The 27,982-nt window shown below is 38.5% G+C and overlaps 1 protein-coding gene across 1 annotated transcript; it reads right to left on the bottom strand.

The window, feature by feature from the left end:
* Nucleotides 1–202: 202 nt before the first annotated feature.
* LOC139736071 (homeobox protein orthopedia) lies at nucleotides 203–26,909 on the bottom strand. Its single transcript, XM_071646819.1, has 3 exons — nucleotides 26,798–26,909; nucleotides 20,317–20,693; nucleotides 203–811 (listed from the first exon to the last, which is right to left on the bottom strand). The coding sequence occupies exons 1-3, from the start codon at nucleotides 26,907–26,909 to the stop codon at nucleotides 203–205; spliced, it is 1,098 nt and encodes a 365-aa protein (XP_071502920.1).
* Between the last annotated feature and the right edge of the window lie 1,073 nt (nucleotides 26,910–27,982).

Here is a 27,982-nt window from a genome sequence, read left to right as displayed (position 1 = left end):
TTGTGATGTGTGAATACCTTGCAACTCCGGCTCATAACGACGAGACAAACATGAGAGTCTATCATTTCCTAAAATTTTGTACAAGGGAATCACTGCAAAAGGTGATGGATAACATGAAGAAATATGGTACAGCCTTTGTGCAGGTCAGCGATCGCTGAAGCAGCAGCATATTCAGCGAGCCCTGATGTTGGTGAAAAGAAAATCATCTGAAAATACCGTTTAGCGACGCCGCGTGTTCGAGCGCTTTCCTTCGCAGTGATGCGATGCTCGTGCCCCTCCACATATCGCCTGCGTCGGACACACCACATGAGAGGTCAGACGAGCTGTCGCTCACGGGTAGGTTCGGCGGGGACGGACTGGACAAGCCGCTGGACATGCTACCCGTGGTCATGCCCCCTAGCGAAGGTTGGTACATGGACGTCATCGCCCCATTCGTACCCATGGACAAGGTGTTGGCAAGGCCGGTGGCCTGACCCATGGTGCAGTTGACGCCCTGCTGCTGTATGGACTGGCCGAGACCTTGTCGCGGGAGGGTCGGAGGAAGGGTGAGTGCCGAGCCCGGACCCCCACCCATCTGCGTTTGCATGTGGGATGGCATGTGTGACGTCATGTGTGGGGACATGTGCGTGGTCATCCCCGACATGGCTGGCCACCCTCTGGTATCGTTGCCGTGAAAATTGCAGAATGAGTCGTTCATCGGGGAGGGGAATTGCGAGAGGCCGTGCGAAGGGAGAAGAGCCCCTGGGGTTCGGAACACGTTTGTCGTCTTCTTACGCTTCTTCCACTTCGCTCGTCGGTTTTGAAACCAGACCTGCAATTGATGGAGGAAAAAAGAAATGAGTATGATCAATCACCTAGCTTGCTAAGAAAGGCGATGATATTCACAATGGATTAGACTTTTCAAATTTGTATATTCTCGAAATTTTGTCTTGCCCTGGTCAATTATCACACTCAATTCACAAAACTCAATTTAATGTTTTCATACTCTTTTCGTATACTGAATATTCGGCTTGCGATCCAGTGGGAATTTTCGACGTCGACTCTCATTGTGCGCCATGTGTTAATGACATTAAACATTGCTTCCCTAAGGCATCGTCCTTGGAAAAGGAAACAACATCCCGTTTCTGCATGTACAGAAATATTCACCTCTCCTTTTCCAGGAATCATCAAGAATACTTTCTGAATTCAATACGTTTTTTAATAAAGTCGGAAGTCCACATTTGTCTCTGTCCATCAAAATTTGTCTATGAAATCTTGTCGTGAAACATCTACATTTACAATAATACCATACTACTCGTAATTTACTATTAATACCATAAAGATATACTTGTTGGTTTTTCATTACCTCCACAATTCTGCTCCTAAATACTTATCACAGCTTTTGCACTCTCCCAACCGTTCAGCTTATAAACTGTGCTCTGCCATGGATACTACGGTACTCCAGATTCCACGTGTAAAAAAACTAAGGCAGGTGAGCGTAGTTTCTCATTTTATGGGCCAAATCCATGGAATATCTTGCCAAAGGAACTTCGCCTATCACCCTAAGTTTCAATACTTAACAAGAATTTGAAAAAGATTTTATTTTCCCTTTGACTTTGAATTTGGATGTATAGCGCATTTATCAGTTTATTGGATATGCGCTATAGAAAAATGAATTTCATATTCGAGTGTCAACACCAGTTTACCAAGCACCAGTTTATTCAAAAGTTGCAAGGTCAGGGGATATTTCATTTTGGCTTTTGCTAACCTCAATGCAAAAAAGTGTTAATCAGATTACAAACTATGCTAATGAAAGTCTGATAAATTTGTCATGTTCTGCCAAAAAGGGAAAAAATGCATGTGAAATGTGCCTCCGTAAGAGAAGTCATATTGCTATAAGAGAAGGGTACTAAATCTAAAGAAATTGTCGTCAATCTCCCATTTCGATCATTTTGAATATCTTTTTTAGTTTTAACTGTTTTGTTGTTTAAGTCTTGTATCTACTAAATCAGCATTAAAATCACACCATGCAAATATAATTGCGTGTTTAGTAAATTCGGAATATGAATTCAAAATGGTCTCCACTTTTTTTTTTGGGGGGGGGGGGGGAGGAGGGAGAGGGGTTTTATCTGGATATAGGAATTGTAATTTTTCAGTATAATCACCAATAATTGTGCATGCATAATGCATTACACAAAGATCGGGAGTATGTCATAACGACAAAACAATAGGATGTTGCACTTCCCTTTCCTTTGCATCGAGTAAAGACTACATGGTGGGCTAACTCTCGAATTGGAAAATGAAAATACATTGTGGTCTCTTCACAACACAATGATGTCTGCACAAACCAGAGCGGAAATAGGGTGAGGAAGAGAGAGAAGCTAGCAGATTATCGCTTTCTAGGTTATATTTTTTTTCTTCATGAAATCACATGAGGTGGGATGATATGATGACTAAACAAGAACAGGTGACATTATAAGGTTAACTTGGTGGGTGTCGGCCATTTCATTTTCCGGGGTTGATCACAGTCCTAAAAACAAGTGGGTGTTTCATGATTAAGTAGTTCATATTTTGTCTCGTTTTTGACAAAGAGAAACATGTGGAAAAATAAAAAAAACGGGTTTTGTTAGGGGCTACTTAGTGACTTCACATCTGATGTAGACATGTTAGTGATCATCAAAGGCTCAAATAAACACCCTCACAGGGAGATTGTGTAACCCTCATTCCCACGAGAATGAAATATTACAATATGGAGACTATCCGGTGAACGTCTGCCATTAAAATTATTTGCAGTGGCTGAGGCGGTTTTCAAGCCTTTCTCGTTCCCTCTCTCTCTCTCTTTCTCTCTTTCTCTCATCATGTATTCCTCGTCGCCGGCCGTGATATACATCGGTGGGCGTAAATATCATTGTGACATGCACATTTACGAATCAAATTGGAGCAGGAGAACTAGGCGCTAATGCATTGTTTATGTCTTAATGCTACTGGTATTTGTGTCCGAAAGACGTGTACGGCGTAAACTATCGCCTGCCTCTCTATCGCGCCGCCCGGCCAGCCGTGCGCCTACCATATTGACTCGTTTACCATATTCGGCCCGCGGTAATGGCGTTGACAAGAGACGACGTATACACAAACCGCGAGGAAGAGACCAATTCCTCTGATGCTGTCCGTGCCCGTCCCGCACTTGAGGTTCAAATTCTCTTTTTATTACGCTTATACTACAATGACTTCAGAGACAGAAAGCACGAGAGATGAAAGAACGAACTACCGACACAATATTTTTACGACTGGGAGATTGGCGTAGTTTTAGTCAACGAAAAATCATGTAAAGTCAATTGCATAGATTCTTTGAAATGGTATGCTGAAGGCCATCAGAATGAATAGAAATATACTTATGATGTTGAGCTGGCAATGAAAAGCTCAGTCTTCAAACTAATTTTATTTCATAAGAGTCTATACGATAAGCAATGAAAGTGCAAGATACACTGTTATTTTCAAAGCCATTCTGCAATCCTTGTAGCAGTAAGAAATATAATTGGAGACCATATTTTGGCTAGTTTATACTTGTTATTTTACAGCTCTTATACAAAACTATCTGATACTGTACATTTCTTGATGATCATTTCAATTTCCGACATATTCTATTCCAGTGTACATGAATTCTCTAAAATTAGAGCTTGACCAGTTGTCGCTCACAAATAACGTATACAATTCTTAATAAAAACGAACACTCTCAGCGGTAAATTGTAAGCGAGACGATTTCCGAATTTCAGTGAAATTGTCATTTTTGGCTGTCTTCGAGGACCATTGCATTTTGTGAATAAAAAAAAAGATAGCAAAAACTCAAATTTAAAAGCTGTGTGAAGGGGGGGGGAGGGGCCTTACAAAAAGAGGACTATTCTAAAGTTGCAATCTAGATCGACATCACCATCTATCATGTAACTATAGGAAAGTGATCTTGATCCGACGATGGAGAAATTGAACTTCTTCCTTGCCTTTTTCTCAAAACAAACTTCGTCACATTTATAGGGCTTATAATACTTCTCCCCGGTAATTATGATATCCCTTGTTCACGTTAGAATAATGTTAATGTCATTTCAGACAATTAAAGAAATTTTATATGTTCAGTGAAGTAAACACAGATGGTCCGCAAACCAAATGTTTTAGGTCAAACGGAAAGCCGAATGGTTGCATAGGTAAGATCGTCCAAGAGAGGGGAAATGAAAATGTTCACATTACTTTTAAATTCGATCATAATGACAAAGACAGAATAGCGAAATGTTTCTTAAAACATAAAGGAACGCAACATGGTAAAGATACAATATGAAAACTAAGGTAAGTTGAGAATTGCACTTTGTATGCCAATTCAATTCTAACTAAGTTTGCAGTGTTGTGCAGAGATAATGAAATTATTTCTTATCGCTGTTGTTTGAAATACTTCTACTCAAAATTTCCAGTATTACATTTTACTCACTTTACTTTAAACCAGTTAAGTACCTTCTACTTTAATGTTAATTGTCTTAATTGTTTGCAACTGTGTATCATTCTGTTATTAAGAAAAGCTATGTTTTAAACATTAATGTGTTCAGTTTGAGTGATGTCTATACGTAAAAAAATGATATTTTTATAATAACAAATGAATATGAGATTCTTCCTTCTTCATTTTTCATATTTCAAATGACAGAATCATTGATTTCTCTCGTAGCTCTATCATTTACACCATTGACGATTACGCGCGTATGTCTATCGTTTTTTCTCTAACCGCAAAGACGACGACGAAAAAAAAAAAGTTGGTCCTCCCTTCTTCCTTTTTTTTTTCAAGTCAGAAATCTAGGTTTCACTAAGAGAAATAAACATGCATTATAGTCGGTACATGATGACGGTGTCTAGCTTTTATAGCCCCCTGCCATCTCGGGCACTAATGGAACCCGTCCATCACTGAGCGGTCCGCTGGGCGGCAAATGTCCCAGCGCGTGTCACGTCAGTCTTCGTAACATTAGCCTTCCGCGAGTGGCCCTGAGCGGCCCGCCTCCGCCACTCCTATGGCTTGTGCCTCGCTCCTGAGCTTGCTAAAACGAGGATGCGTCTCCATCGCATATTCTCATTAAACAACAACAAACAAAAAAAAAAAAAAAACCCACCACGAGAATCTCTCTTTTTCTTCATTTAAAGAAAGAGATGAATTGACATACCATAGACGGGCTCAGAATCATTTACCTTATACTATAGCCAAGTGACCTTCACCCTGGTATTTTTTGTTTTCGTTGCAGCATTTTCTTTTTTTTTAATTGATAGACATGAGATATTTACCATCATCCCTGCATTAATTTCGCACAATTGTCATTTTGCTTATCCGAAGCTACTTTCGTGAGTGAATTTTTAATAGATACACTGAAATAACACCATCGTATCTGCATTTTTTTAAAACAAACTTCTAACACAGTGTCCAAGATTGCTTTTATAGCAGCTATTCACACAAAATGTTTGACTGTGTATCTGTATGGTGATTCCTACTCACGTCTCACCAAGATATGAACGTCTTAAGTAATTTAATTTGCGCTATTTCTTCAAGGTCCTTATTCTTGGTGTTTTATGATCGACTTCGACGTTTCCTCCGTGTCTGATTGAAAAAAAAGTGTCTATCCACGCTATATTGGGGAATGCGTAAACATTGCTTAGAAATTTTGGCGTGTGCTTAAAATGAAAATATTGAAGGAGATTTTTTTTTTTCTTTGTGAAGCTCTAAAATCTCATTCACTCTAGATCCGACTATCATTGAAGCAGGCGAAAAATCTGTGTATGAACAGACGTAAATGCCCTGGGAGTAGCATCTTTATCATTGTAATGCATTGTCTTATCCTCTATGCGGTTTCCTTCTCAAATATCCTGTGTATATCCGTTTATCTTTCTCCTTTCTTCTCTCAAGTTTGTCTCTATGTCAGCGTCTTGGTACTTTTTTTCTCTCTTTTGGTAAACCATTTTCTTTGAGTATCGCATCTCTCCTGTCTCCTGTGACAGCATTCTAGGAGGGTTAAGCGACGATTTATCCGGGGTCCAGTGTCAATCTTGTCCCTCCCGGGAGGAGAGCGAGGAGACACCCTACACCCTGTCGATCGACCGAGGGGAAAAGTGAAACAGCACTCCGGACCAGGCTAAACACTATTAATCACGTGTTGTTGTTTCTAAGGCGAAGTATCTCAGGGATAAAGGAGGGTTATAAATCTCCCAGCCAGGAAGGCCCGGCCGAAACTCCAGCACGACGCGCGCTAAGTGAGTGTTAATGGAGTAACGATCAGCTTCGGAAAAACATTGCACGTCTCTAGCGACCCGCCGAAGAAAAGCGAGACACACGTATACATTGGAAACTGAAGGAGAGAGAGGAAAGAGCTTACAACAAGAGCAGGAAGAAAGGAAGGAGGACTCGTGGAGGTGTACAGCTGATGAGGAGCATCGCCTTGGGGTTGCTACGTCCCCCCCCCCCCCCTTCGTAAGCGATCTTAAACGACCCTAGCCAAAAGGGAAAAAGTAGAAAAGAAATCGGAAAGAGAGAGATGAGAAAAGCTCACGAGATAAAAAGTGATAATTTCCAGAGCAGGATAATGATTTTCTAAGAGGATCTTGCAGGATTCTAGTAGATGCAAGGATGGAGGGGGAAACGGAGGGAGGAAGGGGGGGGGGGGGTGACTGAATCTGGTCTTCGCTGGGGTTCTTAGTAAGAGTGTAAACTATTAGTTGGTATAGTTCTACTAGTAGTTCTAAAATGACGTCTCTTTCGGAGGAGGGAACAGGTTAGTTCATTCTAGTCGAAGGAGACCAGGAAATTTTGTCTAAAAAACTGTACTGCTCTTTACCACAGGTCCAGATAATTTTCGCACTGATTTTCAGTAGTGAGTTAGTACATGGTTCTTACCATTTTTCTCACTAGTAACCTACGAGTATAAAGATAATACCTTTATAGACATTTCTTTTGTATACACTGCACGATAGGAAAACTAGTAGTGCGCACCAGAACGATAGGGATTAAGGAGGTGGCGTCGCATAAGAAGACTCCTTCCGGATGCCAACACAAGTGACACCATATGTCGAGCAGGTTAGCTGACTTTTTGGAGGATACTGAATTGTTCAATTATCCAATGATAGTCGATGAAAAATAGTTTGCGTGAGTCTGCTAAACCGCTTTCATTCGTATTCAAATGGTTTATGAGTTTGAGACTATAGATTTTCCTTCATGCATGGCCGAAAAACTCTCATACACATCTTGCAAGACCTATAGCAATAAGCACCTGTAAAATGCACGACAAAGTAAGACAAAAATGATCTCAAAGCTGTCACGTTTCCTTCAAGCCGCGAAGCAAATCATTTATTCACGTTTTATTTTCTTGAGATTTGAATGTGCTTCTTAACCATTTCTTTGGGCTTGTCAGTTTTCATCATACTTTCTTTGAGGTTTGCTTGCTTGTTTGTGTGTTTGTTTGTCTATTTGTTTTGACTTGTTGTTTTTTCCCAATGATTGGCTCCCATTTGTTTCAAGTGTCTTAGATATCAATACAAGACAACATTGATTGCATTTATTTCAACTGGAATAAGCATGATCAAATAATCACAAGTGGTTCTTGACTTGATGATTTCTAAAAGTTTACTTCTATTATCAGCAAAAAGATGCACTTCTCATCATCCCATTAAAACGATTTTACTCCCCCCCCCCCCCAAGAAAAAAAAAGAATATACGAGTTCACGCGTGTTCGGTTAGGGCGTTTCATATTCGAGATCTATAGTCAATAACCACAACAAATGAAACCGCAAATCAATGTTTTTCATTTTTCGGAATAATAGCTAACCTCTTTTTTCCCCTTCACTGAACCGATTCGAGATAATATGGCTTTAGATCAAAATGTTGTTACATTCATTATGCATTCCTGGCGGGCTTTATTGCAGCGATCCCCCGTTTTGCGAAGATCGATGACATTTTGGGAGGCTTCCATCAGCACCAAATCGATTTCTCAGATTCATGAATAAATCATCGCAAGAGCGCGCAGAAAGACTGGCTAGTCACTGCTTCTCTTAGTTAGTCCTATCGATTTAACCCATGGTGGTTATCGATCAACAACAATAACAATAGCCAGTTTTTGTGTACTGATTAAACACACATTATGATGTCGTTTAGTCTCCATTAAACACGTAATATAATATGAACCTATTTTCTCCATCTTCATTGTTGATCTTCTGTACGTGCTGTCTGGGGGAAAGTTCATCGATAGTTTACTTTAATAGTGTCACTTTACTTGAAAGAAGGAGAAGGGCGGGGTTAAGCAAAACATGTAATTCGAAAACAGAACGCCTGACGAAGGACACACGTGGATACAATATAACTTAGGGAAGACTGACTTGTGCGTGATTGACAGTGATAATTCGGTTAATGGTTCAAGCAGTATGAATTGGGTTTGGTGACCAGAAATATCTTCTTCTTTTTTCGTAAGCACATTGTATATTGCAACTGGGGGCCCCACAATCTACAAGCTTCGATTTTCAGTGGGTCCCCCATCCCCATCCTCTGATTGACTTATCATTATAATGCTTATTTGGATGACCCCGTTTTAAAGTATAATGTATCCCTTTTTTCATTGACTACTTTCACCTGCACTCTGCACATTATGTAATTGATTATGTTGCGATTGAGAAAAATAAAGAATGAACAACAAAAAACATATGTATTTATCTCGGCCTGTATGACAATGACAGATTAAATGCATTTGCTCGGATGGCAAATAAAAAGCATCAGAATATCAGCCAATTTATTATGGACTTTAATATAATACGGTAAAAAAAAGACGATTTCCAATTTCGCTAATAGCAATGAGAAGAAAAATCTTTAAAAGAAATTTGCCAAAAAGGTTATCAGTCTGTCACCAACTTCTCAAAATATTTTTTTCTGCAAAGGAGCAAAACAAAGCTAAAAAATGATACGACGAAAATACTGTATAAATCAAACCTATCTATAATAATATATCTTATCATTTGCGAGAGATTTTCTCTTCAGCTTTCGTCAGATGGACGACCAAACGATTTATAATCAGTGTGCAAGAACAGATTGTCGATACATTGTTTCTCCAACGAGGTGATGGCCTACCTTTCTGCTGAGTTCTAACCGACCAGCAGGGTCGCACTACGTCCCCATTTTACGGAGTAGCGGGAAAAAATATGGCTAAAATGATAGTAGAGTGAGATATAGTGTGGTTTTCCATTCTATATAACCATATGATTGTGAATGGCCGACTACGCTTGACGCTTTGTACTGACACGCCACTCGCGGGCTTTGTCGTGTCTGTATTAAGGTGAACCCCCTCCGGTGTATCCTTTATTTACGTTTTTGTTTTTTTGTTTTCTTAGTCAGCATTTCGATGTTTGGGAAGAAATATTTGTCTTTGTGTGTAGTATACCTGTGGGTACGTGTATAGTACGTGAAGATTTGAATCTTGTGCAAATGGCTGAGTTTGACGTTGTCTTTTCTCATGGTATTCGAGTAAATCAAGCACCAACCCAAAATCAAATGTTATCAAATCTCCTATAGCTATTCTAATATTTGTGAAGTGCATATTAGTGAATTACTTGAGAGAGTGAAAAAAAATGTTTACGATATAATTTTGTCATGATAGAGTGAGATCCTGCAATGATATTTACAGTGAGGAGATTTAAAGGCTGCTAGAACCTTAACTTAGGGATCTATGCCATTACTTTTCACCAAGAAATTCCCAAAGAAGAAATGATACATAAATTGATATTTTGAAACGAGTAATGCATTTGGCAGGGTTCACCTGTATTTCATTAACAAAGAAAAATCTTTGAAAATTTATCATATTCATACTTTTCAGACTGCTATTTTAAAGCAAAAACACACATTTAATCGTCTTCCTAAAAGTCATTTATATCCAGCGCGTTGAACATTCGTCTTATCTTAAAATCTCCCAGAGAATCACCATAGTTTAAAACTCGTTAAAACATTATAGGCCAGATGTCTGGAATTCTTTGCCACAAAATCCCAAACAGTGTACGTCTTTATATATCTTTAAAAGAAAACTGAAAAAAGTCCTCATATCCCAATATGTTTCCGACACATAATAAACTGATATCATATCAGGTGCCCACTTATTTTACACAATGAGTTAAACAGTAACTTAAAGGCTATTATAAATCGTTTCCCACATCACACTCACATTATACATAGTCATACTTCTACAGACCAACATCATCACAACACAACGCAAACTTCACCTCACCTCTCACCGTCTGGACTGCTATTCGCTCAGTGAGTGGCTATATAGATTTCTAATGTTCTTTATGATAGTTTATTTCATGTAGCAGCATTACCTGAGGCCATCTTCCTACCCATGCTCTCCTTATGAAGATGGTCTGTTGCATTTTCAATTATTTTGTCAAAAATTATTCGAAGCACTTCCTCTAGTAGAGTACCGTCAATATGGCATTGCCTCATATCTTTACTTCATGCGTTTTCTAAGATTTTACTCCAAATGTAAATTGCTGCATACAATTCATATAATTACACCCACACTTTGTTAAAATCTGTTATACTGTATTTAGAATGGAGTGCAAAAATACAACTAAATTGAACTGAACTGAACTGGAAAAGAATGGTCAAGTGACGTCAACGACAAAACACAAAGGCTAGAGTGGCCATGTGCTTGAAATGCTTTTACAATGTAGAGATTAAATGCATACGTCAAGTTTCAAATATATTCAAATATATTTTTTATATTCTCTGCTTAACATGAGGTTGACATTTATAGGGACAATGACCCTCGTAAAGAAAAATATAATATTCAGGTTAAATTGCATTTCATCATGTCCTGCATTTAGCCATCTACAAATAATTTATACTAGATAAACATTTGATTCGTATTTACTTTAAATGGTCAAGTCTGCATAGACGGTGTTATTTTTTTTTCAGTCAGATATAATTCATTTAATAAGTATAATCGAAGAAATGTTGCACAACAGGAATAGTTATCACCTTCACAATTACTTTAATCATATTTCCGGAACAAAATTACTCAGATTCATAAAAACCAGCCTGATTTTTATTAAACAATCACTATTATGTTCACGATAAAAACAACCAGTAAAACAAAGTAAAAAGGCCATAAAACCCATCACCATTATGCATCCCCGCTTTGACGGAAGAAGGAAACATAATCTGAAAAATATTGCGCACTCTCCCTTTTGTCTGCACCTCAGCGCACTGTGTACACATCCTACTTTCCAAACAATCCTCGTGACACTCTATATGCAATTGTCTTCTGTCATATTATAAGCCCATGGCATCGTCAGCTTTTGTGCGCACTTCCATTGGGTGGTTTGGGCGATGTTTGCCCAGAGATTCTACCCCGATCAATATTGATGAAGAATGAAACAAGAAGAAACCTATCATATGCAATATAGTCCTCACAGATTTACCTTCTTACATTGATTTATGAAATACGTGCCACATACGCTATTTGGTGTAGCTTCTGTGTGTTCGAATGAAAGTGTGAGCCCGGGCGCAATATCAAGCCGAAGATGTACACGCAGTGACGCATTATTCGTCTTCCAGTTTTCTCCGTTTCCCATATTGCGGGATGATGGAAGCACATATGACAGGTTAATTTGAATCTGGAGCTCCCATCCAGCAGGCTCTCCCCCCCCCCCCCCACCTCCTCCTCTCTTTCATATTTTATTCGAAGGTTTATGGAATTCGTGAGAATTGAATGCAAGGGCTATTGCGGATGTTTTTTCTTCACCCATCCATTGTGTGTGAAGCCTATAACTTACTATCTTCTTTCCTTCAAAACCACTAGTATTTGTTTTAAAATTATTACCCTCTAATTTCTCTGAAAATATAAGCCTGATGGTGTTCATCAGACTTCTCCCATTAGATTTGTATTTGTGTTTGACGAACAATCATGACGTGAAAAAAGACACGTGACATCAGCAAAGGATGACATTACTAACGGGGTCTGACACTTGGTCTCGAGTCACTCTTTTCTTGTCGTTGTTGTTGATGATGATGTTGTTGTTGTTAACATAATTCTAATACATTCAATAAGGAGAAGCTGTGCCAAAGGGAAAAAATGTAAGCGGTTCAGTATGGAAAGACAAGATATAGTAAAAGGTGGAGAAATATATCGGCATGAATTTTTGTTTAACTGAGCCATTTGCAGTACTTTGTAGTTTCCACTCATGTCATGACAGGTCATGGCAGTTACGGGCATGACATCACTTGGACAAGAGCCAGTATATGAATATTGATAGTTGCAAGTTATTACAAATTATGACTTTCTCGCTATTTCAGCACTATGTATCACAATAATTGCAATTTACTTTACACGTAGCAACGGTCACTATGACCTTGATTATGCGATACGTACCTTTTAAGCCACGAATGATATCATATGTATTTCAAGCGTATGAATAGAGAATTAAGATTAAATATTATAAGCTTTATAAACATTATAATCATGAATAGTCATATTTTTATTATTTTCATCATTATCATTGTTATTATTATCATCATTATTATCATTACGTGTCAGCATCCCACATCTAAAGAAAGAGCAATAACATTGCCCTTCTCGAAACATGTCGAAGATATTTAATAACCTCTTAAGTCTTGAAGAATGTGATTTAGTGTTGATAAGAATTAAGTGTATCATGACTTGCATGTTACCTTAAGAAAAGTTAAACATGAGAAGCAATTCGGAGGTTGTATTACAGTAACATGAGCTACGCACTTACCATGAGATTCACATAGAATAGATAACCGTGGTAGTAATAAGTTTATTAACATTTGCCAAGTCTCACTCACGTTTGCCACAATCTATGTTTTCCTAATTGTTTGCTACTTCGATTGACATAATCTGCCTTTTTCTGGCGTTCTCTGTTCATTACGAAATATCAGACCTGAAAAATGTGTTTTCGGGCAAAGACTTGATTTGATAATATACAGTGAATGTAAGCACTATGATCGTGCTTGTTCCGTGGAGAAAATAACAACGTTAACCTTTAACTAGACAATCATCCTGCAAACATTCTTGTAATATTTAGAAACGAGCGAAAAAGTAGTGGATTGAAAATAATCGGAAAAATATCCAATAAAATGACAAGAACGTAAGTCCTCATGCATTGACGAATTACAATATACACCAAGCCACGCGCACCTTGAATTAAAAAGGGAAGAGAAAACGTTGGGGGAGGGCTTTTTTTTCCTCCTTCTTCTTCGACTTTTTCTTTTAGCTTTGCCGAGTCCATTCAAAACAAAACAAAAACAGCCTTGGTCCATCAATCTGGGATGATGAAAAGTGACAGGGTAAGAGATTGTCGTACTCCGAAAATGCGCGCGTGTTTCACCCTAGCCTGGCCTGAAAAAACCGCGGCGTGGAGGGTATGGACATGATAGCCGGAATATACAATCTGCCATGCATGTATTCATGAAATTACTCGGGACATGCTAGTTACACGTAGATCTTAAACATGGCTGCTTGTCCAGACACAATGTCTTCCGATTTCATCGGTGACAAGTCCTTGATTCTGTGCATTCATCGGGACAGTTTTACACATTATTACCTAGCTGTTAGATAATGAATTGGGGGTGACATTTTTTCTGAATTTTATAAGCCAATTTTTTCGGAACTCTGAATGGAATTCTTTTTCCCTAGGGTTGGTAAGGTATCACAATAAATCATATTGCCAAGACGAAGCATACATTTGTTATCAAGAGTGATTTCTCTTCCAAAACGGGAAATCGTCCAAATCTATTCAAGTCTTACTACTTACGTCAGACATAATCAGTATTCATTTTAATGTTCGCGTCACAGACCCTACGAAGGCACAGTAATCTGAAACAGAAACACAGTAATCTGTCTAACGTCAATACGCAGTGTATGGTGAAATGAATATTAATTATGCCTTCTAAGATATTACTTTTCTTTCAGTAACATGCATGTTTGACTTTATACTTTTTGTAATGAGAATCATTGGCCGGCTGTAGCGGCACAAACTTGCATCGATATGGATAAGACTGGAATAGTTTATAGGCAATTCATGCGACGAGGCTGTTTTGTTCTTCTAATTTCTATGAACAGATAAAGTACAATTTCGCACTGTTCTTCTTTTGCATAGTACTGCGGTCCGGCGCATGGAAACAGCGAACAAAACATGCAATTTTAATTTGAGTCGTGAACAAGCTTGGGTTCCACCGTTAAGTAATGTAAATATTTCGGCTCATCCATCTTGCCTCCTACGACGGAGGGAAACGACATGGAGAAATAAAGGAAGGTAAGCTACATGAGAGCCACGTTGACCAAAAAGAGGCGCGCAAAAAAACCGAAAAAAAGTAAACCGAGAAAAAGACAGAGAAATGGGTGGCTAGAAAAGAGGGGGGATGGGACCGTGAAAGAGAGATAATGCCATGGTCCGTGCTTCTGTGACGAATACAAAGATCGCGTTGATCAAATCCAATCTTTAATTTGTGACATGCAACCGACGAGGTTTTTTTCTCTCTCTCTCTCAGCACAGAGCGTTCGCGTGAATGCCATCGAAATGCAGACAACGTCACACACATAAGACACACACGAAAGCCAAATATCACCGTCAATTTTAGCATGATAAAAGAGCGCCTAATTGTGCATCCGAAATTTCATTAAAATCACATTAAATTCCGTAATCAAAATGGACTTCATGTAGCACAGTGCTTTTTGCCATCTATCAAGCTTTCCTGCCCCACTCTCTTCCCCTCTCTCTGCCTCTATCTCACTAGTTTCAATCTCGCCCCGGTCTTCGGTACTTTTTTCCCCCGCTTCGTATCTGGTAGCGCCTCTAGGCCGCAGCCTTTTTAATCGAGGTTGAAGTTATTATAGATGCTTTCCCTGCCCGTTATTTCGTACCGAGTTCCCCCTCCCTTCAGCTCCCCCTAGCTTAAGCCCCTAGCCCCGGGAATAATAGAAAACGCAAATTATATCAAACATGCGCCGACAAATGCAAAACTAATTCGAAACCATTCACGTTTAAATTTGTGATCCAATGTTACAATTATTCAATACTTTGGAGCCCCTTTGGGTGATTTTATTGGTATTACATTGGAAGTTAATAAATTCGGAAAATTGGGCATTATACGAATAGAGATTGAGCTTCTGTCCCAATGCTTTAACATATGTAAATAATCCAGGACAGATTTTGCCCTGCTTCGTTGTCTTTATGCTGATACTGGAGAAAACAAAATAAATCCGATATGGTTTCTTTACAAAGGGAAAAAAATATCACAGCGAGTAATATTCGAAAATCGTATAATCACTCCTCTCCGTAAATGATTAAAATGAGTCTGCCGGAAATACACATGCCCTACAGAGCGACGTTACCTATCTTGGCTTAGCTGTTAATGTGCACAAAGTAGGCAGGGCGAACTCAAGTGACTTTTTCACAAAGCTGTGACACAAGAATAATATTCAGCGTGTGATAATGATGAATGTTTTCATGTATGAGTCTTCCATCAGGCTGTACAAGTAATATGGGCGAAGGTTTTCGGATATCACTGCGCGTAGGGCTGTTCTTGTATGGTGACGAAATCTGGTTTGCAGAATAAAATTTAATGTGATGTTCTTTTCTGTTGTCCTTGAATTCATTTATTTCAATACTGGCACGAATATTTCTGTATTCCACGGTTTCTGCACTCGCATTTCATTTTCCGATCATGTAGTTTCGTCACTGGCAGTCTTTCTTCTTCTTCTTCTTCTTTTTTAATTCATCATTTTTAATGCTTGTTTCAAATGTTTGTTTTCATTGTCTATGTATTCATTAACATTTTGTATAAACCTCATAGAACAAGAATGGTATCATTAGGACAAGGTTGGTAACGGACGATGATAAGCCATTGTGTTCTTTTTATGCGGAATTAATTCAATGACAAATACAAATGAAATAGAATCCAAAGTTATGCTTGAGTCGTGGGCGAGCCATGATATCCCATACTCAGTCAAGTAATCCAACTTATGCCTTTTCACTTCGCTTACCTCCTAAAACCGTCTCCTTTGGAGAGGAGTAATTTAATGAATATTGCTCTCTCGACATGCATACATATTCTGCCCTTTCGGTCCAGTACTGAATAAACTGTTAATGATCTGGAGAGACTTAATCTTTATGACAGAACGCAATTCAGCGCAAACACGTGGTCGTTTTGAAGAAAATAATGAACAATTAAAATGACAGAACTTATATATCTTAATTGATTATGATTCTTTCTTTTTTTCTTACGAGGACTCCCGCTTTCCCTTCATTGTCGTTCTCTTCCACTCTCATTTCTGCCTCTCTAACCCCCTATTAGTGCCCCTGTCTTTCTTCTTCTCCTCCTCCTCCCTTCCTTTCCAGTCCATATCCTGGTTAGATATGGTGTGTTTGTAATGGAAATGCTTTTTGTAATTTTATAATTCTTTTATTCATATTGTTTATGTATCATATTTTATTGTAACATCGTGCAATTCAGTCACCGACTGCAATACGATTGAAATAAAACCATTATTGAATTGAATTGAATTGAATCGAATTGAATTGAATTCTGATGGACAGCCAAAATAACTGAAACTGTAAGGATATTAGACGAACATTAATTTCTTTAAGACGTTTTCGTTTGGTATTGTGACTGATGTCATGTACTAATGGTTTCTTTTCATACAGATAGAACATGCTCATGTTCAAGCAATGTAAATTGCTTCCTTGGACATTCATCTGCCAAATTCCACGGCCTTCGAAACTCTCCGAAAGAAATCCTGATTTCGGTACAACTCCCACTTTGTTCCAAGAGTTATACACAAAGTTCAAGAACACTTTGAAAGATTGTATTACTCTCCATGCCGAGTTTTTCCTCTTCCATCTGTAACTATCATTAGTTTTCGGAGCGCGTCAACAAGAACCAGGAGTGTTAAACGATAGAGGTGTAGACATGAATCAATGGAGTTCAGGCTTTGAAAGACAAGGAAAAGGAGACTATATGTCGTTAAAAACCACTGTATGTGGAGAGAGCAAATACGTATGCGTCTGTGCAGGTTTGCATATATGTTTTCAGATCTAACTCAGATTTCATTCATTAATGCATCTATTGAAAGCGTCGAACATTCATGTCAATGTTTTGCAACGAGATATTTTCAATATCAAAGGCATCATTGGCTTATGTGATACTGTACATAGATATACATTTTATTTTATACGTTTATACATTTGTATTCATACATACTTCTATATTTCACATTGTATATATACATGTATATGTTATATTATATATTCATATAAGCATCATAAATAGGTGTGTGTGTGTGTGTGTGTGTGTGTGTGTGTGTGCAAATTTGGAGTTTCTAATCGCACAACCTTATTCAGGATGGCTGCAGGTTGAAGTATTTGATTAGTAAAAATGATTGGCATCAATTTGATTTTTATCGCCATGACTGTATCACTGATAATATTGAAACTGTAAAGGGGAAGAAATCAATTTCCCCAAAACATTCATAGAAAAGAGACACATTGTGTCAAAATGCTTCATTATTCCTTAAGCATACATCATTTTGTGTTTTGAAAATAGACACTCTATGACAACAGGTAAATGATATAAATTAACCTTTCTACGAAGATACGATACGGGTAAAGGCTCAGAGATGCCGTCAATGTTTACGTGCCAATCACTTCATCTGATTTTAAGGTTATGGAACATTAATTTCGGCTTTACTATCATATCTCAATACTCACCAAACAGCAACAAAACTGAGCACAATAAACCCTCACATAAATGTGTTCTGGTTACCAAACACTTTTACTACCCCAAAGCTCAGTCGCATATACATGTAGACAAAGCAGACTAGTAAAGGAAGTGTTGCACTCAGGTTAGTAAATACATTTTAAGAATGTGGACATTGCAATAGGACGAACATTTCTTTCTTGTTCTCTCTTTGGAAGAGATATCCTTCCGCAGATTACATTTTTGAAGCACTTAATCTAATTATAATAGAGTATTGATAACATGTGTAATTGATAATAACCAATATTCATATAGCGCCTTTTCTGTACAGACTCAACGCGCTTCAACAATTACAACAAAATACAAGAATCATCAATATTCACTAAACAAAACAAAAGAGAACAAGAATAATTGTGTATACCTGCAATGCAGTTGGCTACTATGCAAGGCGATACTACTATAGGAGACACGCATACACGCCACCCTATATGCTGCGAATTGGGAACCCACTACAGTGACGTTATAATGGGGAGATGTTACTGATATGGGCGAAATTCTAATGACTTGAACTAATTTGAATGCTGCGTGCTTCGAACGTAGCAGTCGTTTTAATTAAGCACAAATTAATTTCCGGTTTATCTCTTGATATTATGTGCGCGCCAAGTCCGCCATTTTAGCTGTGGGCAGACGATTCTATTGTTATCTCGCGCTTAGTCTCTCAAAATGGCGTCCGTAAGCATAGAGCCAGGCAAAAAGACCTGTGAAATGTATAAATTTATTCATCAATTGATTTAAATGGCACTCTATCTGTAATGTCTTTCTTATTCAATTTCTGGGAGAAGTGTTTGATAGAATCATATATAGGACATTACATGGTGTAACATCATGTCTTCATTAGTTTATACGCAGTAGTTTCTTCGTTCGTACAATCATGCTCGGAGAACATAAGAACGTCATTCACAGAAAGAACCCAATGTTGCAATGCATAAACTCTTCTTAATTGCTTCTATAATAATTCATTCTAAGTTTTAGCCGTCTCATAGTCAGTATTCTCATCGCATTACAGAATATTATGGAATTATGCACGTTTTGTTTAATAATGAGGTATTCAAATTTCAACTGAAGAAATACTTTGTCGTTTTTGTTGGAAGATGATGAGGTGCTAAATGTTTTATAATGCCGAAACATTCGTGATACATATTATGTTGATGAGTGAGAAACCTGGTAATTGTTCAAAATTGTTATCTACATTGTAGTTTATATAACCTGCACACATACTGACTTTCAACACGGTGAACACTGTAAGAATTCATCATTTTTTGCAGTAAGATAAGCACAAATCCTGGATGCATCGAGAGTTGTTAGCGCTGCTACATGTAGCCTTCCGCGGAGACAATTCAACAAGCTATCTTTGTTTGCTATCATCATAACTATGGACACTGTGATATTCCCGCTTGAGTTTACACTTTCCTGACAAATAACACGACGGAAACACGGGAGAGAGGAATAAACACAAGAAAGAAGAAACCGACCGAATGTAAAGGTAAGACGGGAGAAGGGCATATAGTAGATGCAATCTGAAACTTTAAAAGCTGCGAGTCACTGAACAGCCTGATTACTGCTGCAAACACATCGCGGCTGAGTACCCCGGGGATCTCAGGGGCTGGAGAGCCAACGAGCTGAGCCGAAAGAAATTGAGCGTGTAGTTGGGCCAGATTTTCTGCTCCAGCGCGCATGCCACCTGCTCGCTGTTGCACAGAACACCACGTCTCTACATATCAGAAAACCGCGCAAAACAGCCTACGCGTGGAAATAGAAAATGACATAAATCCACCGATATGTGTCGCCACTTAGCACGAAAATTGTCCCGTGAGCAAGCGCTATGATGTGCTTCAAGTGATGAGTAATGAATTTATGACGATCCTCATCCAATTTCTTTGATATGTTACTCTTTCTTTTCGGACACAACGTACTGCTGCCAATTCTGTGTATAATAGAGATATCTAAGGACATCTACCACCCCACCTCCCGGTAATGCCTCTGTCAGAACAGTTTGTTTTTTCTTTATGTGATTTTAAATGTAAAATCAAATTAAGTTTTTAGATAAAAAACGAGTAATTGCGTATTCCTTAGATAAGTATTCGTAATATTCCATGTCATTATGCCATATCTATCCATGATTTATTTTTCATCTGTAAACGCTTTTATCATAATTTAAAAAAAAACGTAATCGAATAGCCTCATGTCGAAAGGAATCACGTCCCTAATGTTTTAATAAGGCAAGATAATAAAGAGCTATCATTTTTACGTGAAATATTCAGCATACAACATTTTCAATGATAAAAAATAAGAATGACTCCGTTCATTCGCCAAATCTTAGCAAAGGGGACACGCTCTATAAACCCCCCCCCAAACAAAAATAAAACTCCTTTAAACGGGAAAAGAAATAACAAAGTTAGATGGGGAATGAGAAAGGAAAAGGTATAATAGGTAGAGGTACCTGCATGGTAACATTCCACTCTAATGAAATCATAGTGACAGAGAGTTAAAAGTAGGCCTACAATGCTCACCTGCACTCGTGATTCTGTTAGCCCCACCCTCATGGCGATCTCTTCTCTCATGAAAATGTCCGGATAATGCGTCTTTGCGAAGTTCCTTTCGAGTTCGTTGAGTTGTGCAGGCGTGAAGCGAGTACGATGTCGCTTTTGCTTGGCCGGTTTGTCGTCATCGTTACCGCCGCCGCTCGACGCCACCGAGTGCCCGGTCCCGTCACCGACCAAGCCGTTGCCATTTGTGCCGCCGCCGCCTCCTCCACCGCCAACTCCAGCATTCTGGCTCTCGCTGCCTCCTCCGGCGGCCGTCACTGGAGGCGTGGAACCGTCAGGTGCTCCGCTCGTTCCATACGAGACTTTTTCGCCATGCTGATTGATCAGCGTACCGTCGTCATCTAAATGCCAAAATTATTCAGAAACGAAATGAGTCTTCGCTCTTCGTATGCCGTCTAGATCATTTAATTTGAATATCATTTAAGTAGTTATTACGAAGCAAAACTTACAACAACAATACAGATAACTGCATTAGACTTGTTGAAGATGAAATACGGTGAGAATGAATATGACAAAGACAATAGTACACTAACATGACGTGCTGTGTACTAGATTAGGAGAGCACCAACAAGACATTAAGGGATATTATTTCCCTTATAATTTGTGTGTATGATAGTGTTAATAATGCAAGGTAACTAAAATGGACACGCAGATATTAGAAAGGTTTGCTACATCAAATTTGTCTCAGATATATTGCTTCATGGTTAGCAAAGGGTCTTTCATATATGGTGGAATCATCATGCATCCCTCTACGTGATTGGTGGCAGCATTGTATTACTAAACATGCACAGTAGACACTTTCTTTGAATACTGAGATCTTTTATAACAGAATTTAAAAGGAACTCGAAAGTGAGATGTTTTTGCCACGATGGTGACAGTGCAAAGTTGGATTATTGATTTCTTTCATTTTTCTTATTATTCGTTTGACACCTCAGTGAGACTCATGGCTCGCGATATCTCTGTTTTCAAATTTTCACTTTAGAGGAAAGTACGAAAGACAAAAGAAAGCATGACCTTGAAAGAAAAAAAAACTTTTCTTGAACATAGGTAAGAAAATATAAAAAATAAACAGCAAATACCAGCAGACAGGTAAAATTTACGTGAATGACCGAAGTAACTTCCTTGTAACGGATAAGGTCCAGCATCTGGTTTAAAAATCTAAATGAAATAAATTGATTCTGTCTACTAGTATTTAGATAAGGAATGAACGGCTTACGTTTTTATCAATCTGTTTTTGTTTCTATCAATTAATGTTGTTAATTTTACATTGCCCATGAGACTATTGGTAGCAACCCGTGCCGGGAAATGTCGCTTTATTAGGCTTCTTTTGTCTATCAACTTTCATTTCTTGTATTTTTTTTAAACACAATCAATCCCTTGGCCTCTCTGTTTACCAATCTCTTCTTCTTTCATACGGACGAACACTGATTTAAATCGAGTGTTTGTCTTGTAATTTGTGACTCGATGAACAAACGGCAAACGACTCTTGCGATAAGTTGTATCAGTAGCGATTTTCATTAGAACTATTAGCGTGATCTCCCAGGCGGGGACTAATTGATGATCAATTTATGGGTGGCGTGCGGAAGGCGCTCCTTCCAGATCCATTACCACCAAACATTTCTTACAACATGCCGCTGTTTGACAATCCCGTAAGCCTTAAAAACAATAAGTGTATTTACATCTTAGGTAGATGGAACGGATAACCGAAGAATAGTACTCCTTTCAACAAACAGACAAAAATGGAATAGATAACCGTTTTGTTAGTTCCGAATTAAGTGTAGTTTGTCCGGTACAATGAATTGTTAATGAAAGCGACTCTCCATCCACATATGATTTTCAATGTTTGACATATTATTGTAAGAAAGATCACTTGCTATGATTACATAATAGATGCACTGTAATAGCAAAAGAAGGCAGTTGAGTTTTCCATGTCGCCATAAGAAGACCAATCACAATAATTAGGCTTAAATAACAACAAAACAAATTCTGACACAGACATTATTATGTGTGAAAGTATGTTCCCACTTTCATGAAGATCCAAGCCAAAATTGTGATTTCTTTTCCATTAGCCCCTCCACACTACGATACATTACTTTTGCAAACTGAAGCTTGTGGACGATAACAATTGCTCCTCCAAAGTTTTCACCTGTCGCAGGTTCATCGGCCTATTGACTAATACTTTCCACAGGCTTTAAGTAAACGAATTTTGACGAGAAATTTCTATGTCTTTTTCGAAAAAGTGCCGCGGTACAATATACCCAGCCATGACATTTAGATATGATTTGGTCCAGCAGAACAGGATCACATGGCACGCAGTACAATTTAACAGCAAAATAATCACATACATAGTAGATGTCACGTGTCAATTCACTATGTGCCATATTTTTATGTCATTCTCTTCTTTTGGGATTAATGAATAAGCCTACGTCATTTTCTAGACTTCGCAACATTTGATTTGAATCATAATCACATCACTGTTTCCATAATAAATATGGTTAATATCAAGTGAATAAAATTCTACAACTCTCATGTAGTATGCACTAATTTGGAATTATGAGAGCAATAGGGACAGTGTCACCAAAACATTTTGGAAAGCATGGTTATGAGTCTTTAACAGTGATAAACGTAATAAGATTGTTATTGCTTTCAACAGACGTAGCCAATTGGTAGTATCTTCTCGAAACTGGACACCCTTTACTGTACGTATGACTGTGTTCAACTCAGGGTCTGTAAACACCTGCCCGGATTATGTATAAAAGGTCGAGACCCGCACAAAACGGAACCATATTACTTTAACCTCCAGATCTATTCAGATAATATCAATCGGATTATGCTAATTCAGAGGGACTTTATTGCGTAATTAATGCGCAAACCATTTATATCATGTAGAAATATAATACCATACTGTCGCATGGATGAAAAAGAATTATTATAAATCAATCAAGAGTAGCAGAAGAATTCCATTATTGTTTTCATTTTAAATGCCCGTTTCATGTCTTTCCATAATTTTCTTACGTGATATGTAATGATTACAGAATGCCTCAAGGCAATAAGAGCAAGTCATGGAGATCTTAAACCTTTTTATGAATCTAACAAGAAAGCGTTTTTTTTAGTGTAATGTGGGGATTACTGCGTATATGTTTCAAGGATTATTTTAGTAGTTACTGGTTGAGAATTAAATCAATATTCAACCATTATGATTAAAGGCGTATGGGCAATCCTTGATGTAGTACATAGCGCTTAAAAATTAATGTGATAAAAGAGTTTGAATCATGCTTGGTGTTAATTCTCTTTTTTTAACTTGCCTGGCGCCGACAAAGAACGGTCCTCTTGCTTGTTCTTATTCACTAGGTATTAGCAAATTACTATACAATACAACCTATCAAAAGTAAACAACAAGCAAAATTGTCTACTATTTCGTTATGGCTGAGTAGAATTGGGGCTATTCATAATCTTTGATATTTATCAAATAATGACGCATGGTGATAATAATCTAACGTATACAACAGATTGATTTGAGTCTGATTTAATAACGACTGTCAATCTATGGTCTACGTGTCATGGTGGTCATTATGAACAGCCTGCCTGAGGGTGCACATGATTGATGGACAGTTTTATACCTGGGAGGGTTTGGTCCTCCCATAGATGTTTGCTTAGATTAGGTCGAAAAAAAAACCCCACCCAAAAATAAACCTGAAATTCAAATCATAATCTAAACGCAATTCACTAAATGCCAGTGCTGTTTTCAGGAAAAGTTCATTGCGACGCTTTCATAAAGTCACTCGGGAACAACTTAGTGTTATCCATACAAATAAGCACTGGTGATTCCTCATGACACGGCCATGCATTCATACTTTGTTAACCCAATTTTCTTTGTCTAAGTCATCAACTATGCCTATCGGAATGATAAGGGTTAACGTCTGGTATGTCTCAACCAGAGCGGACTACTCCCGTCTTACATCATGCTGAGTCACCAATGCAAGACGTATTGTAGTCACTTGTGGAAGAAGCTTGATCGAACCCACATTCGTTGAGATATTGGACGATAATGATTTCAAACCTTTACAGTCCCCAGTTAACAAATCATGCGTTCACTCCCTTTCTATGTTGTTGTAGCAGGCGCATATTGCCAGTCAACACAATACATCAATTATATAGTGCGGTAGCGATCTGTTGACCTGTATACGTGTTTCGGCAACAACAAAAACGGCAACCAATTAAAAAAAGTAAGCGGATAAGATTCGACGCGTTTCTCGAATACCAGTTACAAGCCGACCAGAAGCAAAGCAAAACAAGGACAAATAAAACAGATTATACGCTACTTCTCAGCTCAAAAGCAATTGAAAGATGATAACTATTGCGAATTCGTGCACGTGCACCACTGACTGACATCCTGTATGTTGTTCCTTTTTTTTTTGTAAGACACGATTGTCTTTCAAAATAAACGTTGGCATGGTTGGTGTAAAGTCTCTTTCAATATATAAGATAATTTAGCGTCTTTATCTCTTGCAGTAGGTGCAGATTCCAATCAAGAATATCTATAAAGAACAGCTAAGGAAGTAAGAAAACCAATAAGTGGAGTTCTGCAAACAGAATTCGAAATAGATTTTCTTGAGGCGCCACTGAAAAGTTTCACTACTCATTGATAGGTGGCATAGGGCAAGGTAAGCAGTCCCGATATCCAAAGCGCGTGTTATTGCTGTTATGTGTCGTTGTATGGATATATAACCGAGTGCCCCTTGCTGCTACTGCTATTTGTTTTGATAATTCCTAAGAATTAATTAGATATCAATAGACGTCAGAATGAAGGTAAGTGCAATGGTAATAACAGACATACATAGTTAATGTATCGCAGCTATATTATCGTTATCATGAAAGTGGTGTAGATGATAGTGATGTTGAATACTAGTATCGTAAAGAATATAGATGAGGGAATTATAAAATAATATGGTTTCTTTATCAAGAGTAGCTCCTTCAGTGTTACCACTGTTGTTGTTAAACAATAGCAATAACAACGGCGATGTTAAATGACAAACAGAGCATATTTATTTAAGGGCATCTTTCCACTCATAAACGACTGGAAGCGGCGTGTTCCGGTTACACTTCATGCATGGGGAAGCCCAGTGGAGCGCCCACATCACCACTATGATTACTGATGGCGTTAGTAATGACGGTCGTGGGTGCACGTGTCTGTTACAATAACTCATTGTTCCCAACGCGCCTCTCGTGTTCCGTTCCCTAGGTACACGCCTGTCTACATAAGGCATACCATTTTATTTTATAAACACATACGTTTCTTTTCGTTATAATAGACTCTGAATTCACAAATACTTATGACGTGTTACTGTAGTCCCGTACATCTTTTTATTCCACACATTGTTTATTGTATATCTTATATATGCATTATTATCTGCACTAAATGAAAAAAACAACAACTAAAATCAGCTCAAAGGGTGTCTAGCTACATGACAGCAGAAAAACAACGAGCTTTAATTATAGGAATGAAGTAGTACAAACATTTATCGAAATCAAATACTCCATATATCCACGTAGATGTACATCATCAAATTATGATTTGCCAATAAGTTAACAATGTCTGTCGGAGCCTGATGCACCCAGCTTCCCCTCAACATGGTAGTCAATACTGTGAGGTTTTTTCACGGCTTCTGTCTTGCTCAAAGACCATTTTGAAGCCTCCCAATTCCATAAGTCTCTCTTTCTCATTTGTTTTCCCCTAAATGTATTTTCTTAATCTGTTACTCAAGACAGCTTCTTCAATCATCAAGTCTTTCCTCCCCCCCCCCCCACCTCTTCAGATCTTGCTGCAAGCTCAGGTGCAACGTGACAAATAGTGACTTCCAGCGCCCGATCGTGTCTGTGACTCTGTAGTGAAATGATGGCTTTCCGTGACTCGCAGATAACAGAAAATTAGCTTTGTCGATCTTTTATAGACTATGCCTCATGGTTTGATTTACAAGCAGAATGTACATCAGATATTAGCTCTTATGCAAACAGCAAAGGACCCCCCAAAATATCTAAAATGTTATGATTAGCAGTATCCAGCCCTCATATCGAGACTTTTCAAAGTACCTTCAGGGCAAAACAAAGCAGCCACGTTTCAGTCAAATTTCTCCAAGTAAAGTGAGTGTCAAATAGACTCACGTAGGTGATGCATCAATCAACATCAGTAGACAATACATAACGAATGTAAATTGTAAACACACACACATACACAAACAAACAAACTGCGAATAACTATCAATGTCAAGATAATCTTGATAACTGTTCAACGCTGGGTATTTTTTTTCAATTTATACCAATATTTACAAACAATTACATTATGTGTCATTCATCAGTACAGAATGGATAAAATTCATACTTAACCATGGTATTCAATAACGAGAAATTGACACGGCCCTAGACATCAAGTATCGTGTCTACTCACTTCTGACTGCTGATGTCGCAAGCATCTTGTTGGTATTTTCCAATCCTCCATTGACAAGTAGAGCCTCGGTGGAGAGCTCCATGGAGGGGACGTGGGCCAGCGTCCGCTCCATCCTGTCAAAGATGCCCGTAGACAAGTCCTGGTGGGGATGATGGCCGGGCGGAACCTGGTACCTCGACAAAAACGCCACGTTTAAAACTTTTTTTTCGCTCCCGGACACTGGGTGCAACAAACAATAGAGAAAAATAAACAAATAAATCAATAGATGAATTGAAATGAATGGGGAGATGGAGCAGAATGAAGAAAGATGATGACGGAGACCGATCTAACTATCAATATCTCTCGAGGTCATGGGATCTGACAGCCGTGTTGTCCAGATGAATCTGATATTGGAAATTGACGTAGGAGTTGCAAAGCGCAGGGGTTTTGTCCAGTCGACTCACATTGTCGAGCTACGGTGCCGCGCATGGCTGATTGTCTGTTCCCATACAGGTGGTCGCGTGGCGCCATGGAGAAGTATCGAAGCCGCTGATTGGAGGCAGCAGCGTGCATCTGTGGTTGCATCGTTAGGATACGTCATCGAGGCCTCGACCAATGACTCGCGTCGAGACGTATGAATCCCTGCTCCCCTCGCGTGTGCCGAAAGGATGAGAAAGGTAACAGAATAAAATAACTGCCCGTAAGTTGTGTAAGTTGTATATGTTTATGATAAAATACACAAATGTATATACATGGCAAGAGAGAGAGAGAGAGAGAAAAAAAAAGCGAAAAGGACAAACTCTATTTGTATTTGTTTGTGTGTATGTGTGTGTGAGCGTGAGTGATGTGCATAAGGGGATTAGTACGTAACATCATGGGCAAGACATGATCCCATATATAGAGCCTATTTGACAGCTTTTTCCTTAAGCTACTCGACATATAAAAAGAGAAAGAAAAAGAGAGAAGCAGGGTAGTGAGGAGGATTTAAATAGATATAATATTTTGAGTTCATAATATATCGTAAGATAAAATATTCTGTCCTATATTATCAGACGCTGATTTCCACAATGACACTGCAAATACTGTGCAGAACTACCCCCCCCCCTAAAAAAAAAAATAAGTAGGCCTAACGGGAAACTTTCAATGTCAATTCCAGCAACGAAGGAGAGAATGAACAAAATTCTTGTTGTCTGTTGTCGTCACAAC

Source organism: Diadema antillarum, unplaced genomic scaffold (assembly GCF_040938485.1).
Source record: "Diadema antillarum isolate AM-2024a unplaced genomic scaffold, OU_Dant_1.0 seq00000620_RagTag, whole genome shotgun sequence".
NCBI lineage: Eukaryota > Metazoa > Echinodermata > Echinoidea > Diadematoida > Diadematidae > Diadema > Diadema antillarum.
The sequence above is the reverse complement of the archived record's forward strand: the minus strand, read 5'-3'. Positions and strand labels throughout refer to the sequence as shown.